The 10,465-nt window shown below is 46.3% G+C and overlaps 2 protein-coding genes across 2 annotated transcripts; both read right to left on the bottom strand.

Moving 5' to 3' along the window:
- Positions 1-2,933: 2,933 nt before the first annotated feature.
- On the bottom strand, positions 2,934-3,248 carry Pmar_PMAR012992 (hypothetical protein; the record flags this gene model as incomplete). The annotated part of the gene is made up of 1 exon (XM_002778326.1): positions 2,934-3,248. A coding segment is annotated over one exon (315 nt), but the record flags the coding sequence as incomplete, so codon positions are not given.
- A 371-nt stretch (positions 3,249-3,619) lies between these two features.
- Positions 3,620-8,494, bottom strand: Pmar_PMAR012991 (gag/pol/env polyprotein, putative; the record flags this gene model as incomplete). Its single annotated transcript, XM_002778325.1, has 1 exon — positions 3,620-8,494. The coding sequence occupies one exon, from the start codon at positions 8,492-8,494 to the stop codon at positions 3,620-3,622; it is 4,875 nt and encodes a 1,624-aa protein (XP_002778371.1).
- Positions 8,495-10,465: the final 1,971 nt, after the last annotated feature.

Below are 10,465 nucleotides of genomic sequence, written 5' to 3'. Positions count from 1 at the left end.
GATGTTGGGCCGACATTGCTACTGACTTGCTGTTGAGCCGACGCTTTGCTATCGATCGAGGGATCGATAGCTAGGCGGTCTCTACTAGACGCCCTATACTGGACGTTTCAGATCTATGTATTCACTTGCGCTTTCGCGCATTCTCTTGATTAACCAACCAGGGTTTCGAGGTTCCCGGTGGGAGGGGGTCCGCCCACCCCACTAAAGTGGGGACCCTGCGCGGACCCGGTGGGATTCGAACCTGCAACCACCTGCGCGCAGACCTGGGCGCTTACCACTACGCTAACTCACACCTCATTCAATACTACTAACTGGTATGCTGTTTTTCTGTCGACCAGAGAAAATATATTTATAGTCTGTTGCCGAGAATCGAACCTGGGTTGTCCGCATTGGAGTCCGCTGCACTAACCATTAGACTATCACCGATATAAAAATTAGTACTGTGTAATGGGCTGCTCCGATCTCAGAGCCGTAAGATAATCTGGATGGTGGTTCACTGCCTGCCCAGGCCCTTGAGACACTGTTCCAACCCATTCACTGACTCACGCCACCGTGCATCAAGCCTATCTCGGGTCTTACTCAATGTAGGAAAAGTACATTCACCCGGATTCGAACCTGGATCTACGCAGTGGAAGACGTGCATCCTAACCTATTAGACCATGCTGACTGTGCATGACACGCGTAATGATGACACCCGAAAACTTTGAACAGGACAGCCATGACTGCTAATACCCACTCTAACCTGGTGATTACTACAGTGCATTCCTCGAAACTACACTCGACCCCCTCGTTCTGTATCCAACATCAACTCACCCTCAGCACTACCACTCGACTCGTAAACACCCACAGACTGTATATATACAAGTAGAATAATGGTACTACTGGTTGCATATACTTCTCACGCGCCACGAAATTGTATATATAAAACATAACTATATCATTTAGTATATTAACTGATCATGAGACAATTTATCCCTCCCCGGGACTCGAACCCGGGACCTTCCGGTGGAGAGCGCGCGCCCTTACCACTGCGCCAGATCAACTGACAAGCACTGTCGTACCTAAATGACGAGGTCACTATGAACAAAAATCTTTAATCCCCAATTACTCGTCAGGAAATCTATAAACTGACCCGAGAGTAGCACCATTGTACTCAGAAGGAGCAACCGAGTCGATTGGTAACACTTTCAAGACGGTTCTGAGGCTCAGTTTCGAAATCGGCTCCAAAAGGGTGTGATTTTGCTGTGAGTAAAATTGCTCATATAGGCGCGCGGGTCCCTCCCCGCTCGCCCGAAAAAAGTAACGCGAAAAAAAAATTTCCTCCACCTAGCACCGGTGTGGTGCCTGATCGGTGCACTGCGTTGGCACCATGCTAGTAGCAGCAGCAGCCCGACTTTTCAGATTGTGCTACGCTATTGTGAGACTCGTCACTAGTGCTGGCTAGTCCTCCTTGTCGGTGTTCTCCTCGCAACCATCGGCCGTATTGTCTGCTCCGATGGTTGCGCAGTGTTAGCTGTGTCGTGTCGGTTGCTCAGGGTACTGCAGCTGGTTGCGCTGTCGCGCATTACTTGGAGCTTTCGGAGGGGAATCGCAAGGCTGTAGGCACTGAGGGGTCCGTGCGCCCCACTGGCGTGGGGCCCCGCACGGACCTTCTGGGATTCGAACCTGAGACCTCGAGAATGGGAAACATGAGCCCTAACCACTACACTATCGTCTACTTGAATATATTGTTGTTCATTGGAAGTCGTCAGGTTCTACTGTGCTATGCAACGTTAAATCACTGCCATGTATCGACATAAATAATAATACTGAGCACTACACTAAGCAAGGTGCAAACAATACTACCCAATAGAGTGACTGAGAAACCATCACTGACAAAATTCTAAATTTCAAATTGCCAGGATTTGAACCTGGATCACCGGCATGACCAACCTGGAGACTAACCATCACACCACACTACCTACATGAAATGTAATGCTTCAACAATGACGCTTGGTGCTCAGACCAGTTCAAACCTACTTAGACACTGGCTGGGTGCTCACCCACGACCTCACGGACACTATCCTACTGATTGCCGTTGCACTTATCGCTGTAACACCCAATCCACTGACCTACTCCGAGTACGGGAATTTATTCCGGAATATACCTCAGCCCAGATTCGAACCTGGGTCTCCCGTGTGACAGCGCACGCCCACGACCTACTGGACTAGACTGATTGCTGATACAGTGCTCTCATGTCATGCCTCCCTACATTGAATGGAAAAAGACTAAATCGGTTATTTCTCGAAAATGGCTCATAATATTGGAGAAATTCTTTTACCATATTACTCAGCTCGACGAGAGGAGTCGATTGGTACTAGTTTCAGGGTGATCCTTAATACAGATAAGGAAATCGGCCTCGCGCGGATACATTTTTGCTGTGAGCTTACTCCGTCTATTATGCGCGCGCCCGGGGCCCCTCCCCCAGCGCGCAAAAAAAGCGAAAAGGGAGGAGCGCTCCGTCCACCTAGAGCCTTAGGGTCCCTAGAACTAGAGTCTAGGTCCATAGATTCCAGAACAGTAGAATTACCATCCTTATAGAAAATAGAAGGCAATAGGCAGTTTTTATATAGTGCTGAGATGCGTAGAGCACTATAATATAACACATTGCCTAGAGGGCCCACACTTGATAGATCAGTAGAGAGTGGTGTCTTGGTCAATAGAGGTAGCTCGTGCAGAATCTCAACATCTCTATAGACGAATGATAATAGACCTAGCGTAACCATCAACCTTAGAAATTGACCGACACTGACGATAACGTTCGACGGCTTAGTCGGATAGATGAAATTACCAGTATAGAGGGGATCCTCCTGTAGAGGAACTTCCTCAGAAGGCCTTAGCTCACCAGTGGAGATGAATGTCCTTAGATCTTGTGGTATAGATAGCCATACTACTCTATCTATACGGATAGAATTCAGCATCTTTAGATTGCAGATAGACTTCTCATAGAGGGTGAACATATCATTAGAGATGGTGGGCAGGTAAGGTAAACTATGTAGACATAGATTATACCCATTGACTATAGCTAGACGTCTAAAGACTAGACCACCAGTGATAACGTTAGAGGTAGGGGCCTTGTAGATCTGTAAACTTGGTAGACAGATCACGTTGAAAGATAAGCTTTCCGGACTCTTAGCCCAGATAGCCTTCCTTGCTTCCTCTAGAACCGCATTAGATGGCGTTACCAATGGATAGAACTCGCTGATCATAGAGGTGAGACAACTAGAAATCTATGAACGTACAAGGAAGTAGAAAGCGTACTGGAATAGATCACAAACTACAATAGTTCTCAACTCTAGAATGGACAATGAACTATCTTATAGCTAAAATAGATCATCGCGGCGCAAGGTGGCGCAAGATACAATATCGACTTCACCGGCACAATTAGACAGCGCATGTTGATAATCATCGAATAGAGATAGAAACTACCAGACACTGCTCTATAGATATACCAATAATCTACATAATACTAGAACGTTAGGTGCTAGAAATATGACGATATAGATAGATGCACGCATACACATCACTAGAACCGCGACAGCGAGGGAGTCACGAATTAGAGCCAGCAACCCCAATACCTTTAGAGTTGTAGCCGATCTAGCAGATTCCTAGTACGTTCTAGAAGAGAGCGTGTTAGAGGTCTGGTAGAGGACGTTATATAAATCACCTTAGTGCGAGACACCTCGTAGAGAACCTCATTGGAAGTGGACAACGCACCAGATATATCTGTCACGAGAGTAACAGGGCTTAGACATAAAGAATCCGAGTTGACAGTATAGCATTCAATAGAAGCCAATCCACGATAAATCGATGTATCATTTGAGATAACCAACCAACCCTTGTGAGGTGTGATAGATGATGGAATAGGTTTACCAAACACTAGAACATTATCCACACGTCTAGTTGAAGCTGATGTCTCCTGTCTAGCCGGGGTAATGGTCTCAACGGTTGAAGACGGATGTGTTGATGATACCGGTAGTCTTGATGGAGACGAACGTAGATTGGTACCAACTTCATAGTCTTCAGTGGCATCAAGTAGATCATCATGTGGGGGAGATAGAGGTACTCCGTCAATTGATGAGGAGGGACTTGATGTGACCTGATTAGATGGATCTAGAGGGACATCTTCACAACCAGGCAAAATGGTAGAGTCTTCTTGTCGATGTTGATGGTTACTAGAAGATCGTTGTCCGACTCGTCTCAGAATAATCTTAGACTGATCCGAACCATCACCGCTAGCAGGGAAAGTATCGAAGTTACCTTCCTCGTCCTGATAAACTCTTAGGCCTTTCTCGTAGTGATCATAGATTAGAGATTGTAGAGCACGTGCGGGTACCAGGTTCTTGACGGAGGCGTAGATGAGAGAAGAGACCCCAGGGCCACCTTCTAGAGTAGTCTTATCATCAGAGACCTTTAGATTACCGCCATAGTCAGATGGTAGTACAATACCGTCAAAGAGATAAACCATAGATGTACCGCATAGCTTAGCAATCGTTAGAGGCCCTCGCCATTTGAGGGATAGATGACCACCAAGAGAATGATCGGCACACTCGCTGATATAGACAAGATCGTAGAGTGCCAGTTGATAATCTTGAGGAGTATCTTTAATAGAACGCTCGCGAAGAGCGGCTTGTTTTAGCTTCCAAGCATCGACGTACTCTTGAACTGTGACCTTCATCTTTTCTTGTTGGTCTGATAGAACCGGCAACAAGGATCGAACATAGGGCAGGTAGTCAACGCTCAGATATTTGACCTCGAGCTTGTCCCAATCGATAGAGGGGAAGTCAGACGGAGGGTCACCGGGTAGACGTTGCCCGTAACCATAATGTAGGGCGCATGGACTCAGCGTAGACCAGTGCCTAGGGGTGCTATTATAGCAACGAACGGCTAGAAGATAACTGAAGATGTAGTCTTCAGGTGTAGCACTTGACGCCAATATAGCTCTAGATGTTTGAACTAGATCTCGATGAGATCTTTCCCAGAAGGAGAGATGTTGACTATAGCCGGGTAGAGTATACTGTCTAATACCGTGTTTGTTTAGAACAGAGCGTACCGACCTAGTCAAGATAGAAAAGACATCTCGATCACTAATAACTACAGATGGACTGCCGTGCTCACAGAAGACTGAATGTAGTGTATTAGCAACAGTAGTGGACTTAGTGTTGCGCATAGCTCTAGCGACAATGAAACCACTAACAGCGTCTTGACACACTAGTAGATAATAGTCCTTAGAGGGATCGAGCTTACCATCACCAATCGAACTATTAGAGGCTTGAGAAGAAGTAGAGTTTTGTCGTAGATATCGTTGTTGGGGTGGCTTACCATAAGGACCATCAATATCAACGCCCACCAACTGCCATAGTTGTGTTGTAACCATGTCTTGAACGTCAGAGTTTAGATACTTGATAGACTTAGTAGATCTGGCACGGAGACACAAACTACAACTAGATGTGGTCTTGCGCACAGCAACACATATACCTCTAGCAGTAAACTTCCTCTGTAGAATAGATCGTAGACGACGCTTCCCTGGGTGGCCATAGAGATAATGATAGATACCGCAAAGGATACATAGCACTTGGTATGCATAGCTAGAGTTACCAAGATAAATAGTGCCACCGTCTTCAGGATCAGTATTATTATTAGAACTATACCAGCGCCGTTGACGAATGAGACCATCATTGTCTAGCGAACAGTGCTTAGACATACGTTGAAAGACCGTCTGTCGAAGACCAATAGATCCACGAGAAACCTTGCCTTCTAGATAGTCTCGGAACTTAGAAAGATCGGCGTCATTAGATTGGCACCGACGAGCACAAACAGTTAGACGTTGCTTGAACTCAATATTATCCAAGGTGGACTCAGGAGCATTAGACATACCTCTAGTAGTATCAACGAACTCGAGAAGAAGTCTTAGTTCTTCCTTCTCGACATCAGATAGATCTAGACCAGATATATTAGGTAGATCAAGGCCATCACAGTTAACCAACATAACCTTAGCATGAGCAGATGTAGATGCATCAGGTGGTGAGACCGGAAGATCATCAATAGTGATAGACTCGAGATAGCAGAAGTCGTCGTCTAGAGCAGAGGCCACCAGAGCGTACCCCGCGTCCTCAGTAGAGGTCGCGTCATAAGGGGTTTGGGCGTACCCCGCGTCCTCAGTAGAGGTCGCGCTAGGAGAACCATGAGGGTACCCCGCGTCCTTAGTAGAGGTCGCGTAAGTCATAGAGGGATCATACATAACAGATCCGTCTTCTAGGGATGATGATAATAGAGTAACATCAAACTTCTTAGATAGAGTACACCTAGAGATAGAGTCAGAGGCATTACAACTAGACGGCACGTGTTTGACGCACGCTCGTAGATCAGAGCATAATTGACGAATGGCAGCCAAACGGCGTCGTTCCGGCGCCGGTAACTTATCATCATTAGAAGGCTTCCTCAACCGATAGACCGTTACCTCAGAGTCAACAGCGACAGTTAGAACATGATCTTGAGGTTGAGGGTAGAGCACATTCAGAGGTGCTTGAAGTTCACCATAATGCGTGACAATAGGCAAGTAGGGTGATAGAGATTTCACCCACAATAGACCTCGATGGAGTGCATCTAGTTCTTTCCTCGGAATACTCCAAGCAAGGTTACTGGCATTGAATAGACCGCCTCGACCAGCAATACGTACAGATAGATCACCGAGAGAACGTAAGTCTGCCCCCCAAGCGTTGTTGGATGCATCAGTACTTAGAAGCAGCGGTTGATCTAGACGTACATGACGAGTTAGAGCCTTAGATTCAGCCAGAGTTTTAGAGAGTGTTGCCCACTCGACGACAGCCTTAGTCATAGATAGAGGAATAGCAGCTTCCCAATCCGTTGGAGTAGATTTATTAATATCTCTCCATATAGATCTCCCCTGCATGTCATGCTCGACGAGCAAACCAAGAGGATCATAGAAACTGGCGAGAATGCCACACGACTGTCGTTTGGTAATTAAGTCATTACCAGGAATAGAGCCGCTAAAGGAGCAATAGAAGACATCGTCCTTGGTGCAACAGTCATAACCCAGTAGATGTTGACGTTTCATTAGAGCTAGACCATCATTCGGAGTAGACCAATTGTCATAACTCTTTAGAACTTCCACCGGAAAATCGTGACCGTTGCACATATATGACACTAGATCATAGTTCCGACGAGCCTCAATTTGGGTAGAACCGCCGGCATAGATATCATCAACAAACTTGATAAGAGTAACCTTCTTAGATATAGGAGGAGCTCTAAGTAGGTAGTCATACGCAGTGTCAGAAGGACGTAGAAGACAAGCTTCTACCTCTTCTCGACACAGGTCAGCGATAGTCACGGTAGACGCCGGAAACTTCGCAGCAAGCTTCGACAGGGCATTAATCTCTAGAGTAATATCTTCCATAGACGCATCTAGTTGGCACGGAGCAGCACTAGAACCGAATGCGACTCTAGACCATAATACGACATATGACCCAATACAAGTGTAGCCAACATAAGGAACGTCATTAGAATCGCTCTGCATTCTACAGAATGCTTTAGAGAGGTCGCCCGCGACGAAGTACCGATTAGAACGTATCGCCAATAGACTACCAACTAGGTGGTTTTGAGGATAACCACCACGTAAAGAGTGTCGATTTAGAGATCGGAAATCGAAAACTATACGACACGGAGTACTCGGATGCGACGGTCTGAAGACTAGATGTGAAGGCGTATAGTGCTCCGGTAAAGGAACATTACACCCTTCGTAGATAGTACCACTAGTTAACTTAGACCATGCTTTAGAGCACATAGACTTGGTAGGCTTCTTGATACCCTGACGTAGATCACAAACAATAGAGCAGAAACCCTTGTCAATAAGCTGAGATAAAGCAACTTCAAACATAGAATGACGCTCCTTGTCGAGTTTAGCTATAGAAGCTAGACCACGTTTAGCAGCATAGTAGAAATTATACTCTGGACGGGAATCATCCCTCCAGGGGACCTTAGTATGGGCTCTACCTAATGGAGCATTAGAGTCGTAGACCCATGACCTAGATATAGCGTCCCAAGGGGGTAGTTGATCACGGCTTGTAGACTCTCTATCCGATTCGTCAACGAGTAGAGTGTCATCCATACCAATAGACATATCATTAGTAGGATAAATCTTAGCATCGTGATAGAGATCTTGATAAAGACCAATCGGACCACTTAGAGAGTTGGCTCTAGCAAGGGACTCGATAGTTAGCGAAGACTTGACCGATAGATCACGTAGACTTGGCACAACCTTAGAGTAGTGACTGACCTGCATAACCATAACCTTCCTAGCCCAATCCATCTCCTTGACAGACAAGCGACCATCTAGAAGATCTAGAGCGTTAACATTAGATGAACCAGTAGAACCACCGATGATGACTTGGATACCTTCTGGCGATAGACTTATAGTGGTACGAAGTTTAGCCATCGTAGAACAACCAATGATGACTGGAGTACTGAGTTCATTAGAGGCCAAAAGGAAGGAGTCCTTGACGAATGTAGAGCCATATCCGACCTCTAGCTCGACTTTACCGAGAACTGACAAGGTAGAGCCATTGGCAACATCTAGTACGTCCAGCTCTAGAATCTCAATGGTTGTCGGTGATCTGTCTATCTGTAGACCGGCCTCGAACTTCTTGTGTTCTCGAGGGAAGAGAACGATGGCGGAGCATAGAACACCTTCTTGAAGGAGATGAGCTTGCCGAGCTGGAGCTAGATCCAGCAGGTAGAAGCTGAGGCATAGATGACGACATAGTGAACGCAGAGGTTCGGTAGGAAATCCCGGTAGAATGTGCGGACAATGGGCGTAAACAGATACCAGAAATTTCAGAATTTCTGGAGGGTGGTTCGATGTGCGAAGTAGATTGCAAAGGTGTAAAGCGTTCACTAGAAGTAGGCCCATAATCCGACAGCTGCATAACACAATGCGGCGACTCACTAATAGAATGCATAGATAATACAGATCAGATACAGTTCTATATGTAGTCGAGATAGAGATCACAATAGAGATCGACGATAGACCACCAGAGTAGACGGACGGGTAGATCACAAGGATCAAACGAACTTAAAATCTAGTATATTAATCCAATAAAGCCTTTGATTGAAACGGTTAGATTCTAGGCGAGCGCCATAGAATCCTGCGCTGCCTGAGGGTCAGCACATTTATTCTTGCAAATAGTCAAGGCGCGGGCCCAAACAGATGATGTCCCTAGAATTGGTGTCCTAGGTCACTATTAACCACGTTATAGCGTCCATACCTAAGGTAAATGACGTCTCTACCACGTAATGCGGTCCGCATCGGTCTAGACCCTAGCCGCTAGGGGTTTACACTGTTATAGGCGGGGTGCTAGGTGCCGGATACCCTGGGGTGATACTGGGTTGGGGTTGACTAAAGATCTCGAGAGGTTGTATTCGGGACTCTGACGAGTCTTGCGGATTCCGAATAGATCGATGAGACTTAACACAAGAAGCGGAACGGGATTCAGCATCGAAGCGTTAGTGTTCACATCATCCGTGAACCGTGGGAAGAGAGTGAGAGAAGCCGAGAGGTGATAGGAATGCACTAAGCACTAAACCTTAAACCTCTAAACCCGCAGCCCGAATACTGGAGTCGGGATTTATCGCGGGTCTGGCTTAGAATCCAAGCCCTGAAGGCTGATATGAGTCGATAACCGACCCTTCTGCTGGTTGCACCGTGATAGATTTGGGTGCAATGGTGCACTCACAGCGGGATTCTTGAAGCCTGTATAGAGATTTTGGGTTCATGCACTGGAAGCACTGTGCGCAGCGATATGCGATTCCGCGAGGGTCTGGACTGTTGTCCATGCGATCCAAAGCATGGTGAGCAGTGGACAAGACCCGAACCCAAACCAGATTCGAGTGACTTCTCATACGGCCTCTCACGGACCTTACGGGAGACATAACCCCTGACATAACCCCTTAGCAATCCTAGACACCGGTATAGGATAGTCAGTGTAATTCACCATAGTATTAGAGTTCTTACCACTTCTAGTCAATACCATAAATATTAACCATACCATATGTAAATACCATAACCTATTGAACTCAATATCTGTCACTGGACAAATACCGTATACTATCTCTCAGCTATTGATGGAAGCGTAGCCAGGAGCGGGTATACAATAATGGAACCGTATACCTTAGACCCTGTGTTTAAGTCCAGGCTCCGAGGAAAGATTCAAAGAATCAACTTCTGAACCAACCTTGAAAGTTTCAAGTTGAAACCTTACGTGTGACGCGCCTGCGTTCACGCAGGAATAATAGACAACACGCATGCACAGATCATGATTCGCACAAGACAATATAACAGCCGTAACACGGTAGAACCGTCACGAGATGTCACGTTAGCAGGGCTCCATGCTCTGCGCTGAACCGCACA

This window comes from Perkinsus marinus (assembly GCF_000006405.1).
Source record: "Perkinsus marinus ATCC 50983 genomic scaffold scf_1104296949922, whole genome shotgun sequence".
Lineage (NCBI taxonomy): Eukaryota > Perkinsozoa > Perkinsida > Perkinsidae > Perkinsus > Perkinsus marinus.
Note: the sequence above shows the minus strand (reverse complement) of the source record. Positions and strands in the feature narration are given on the sequence as shown.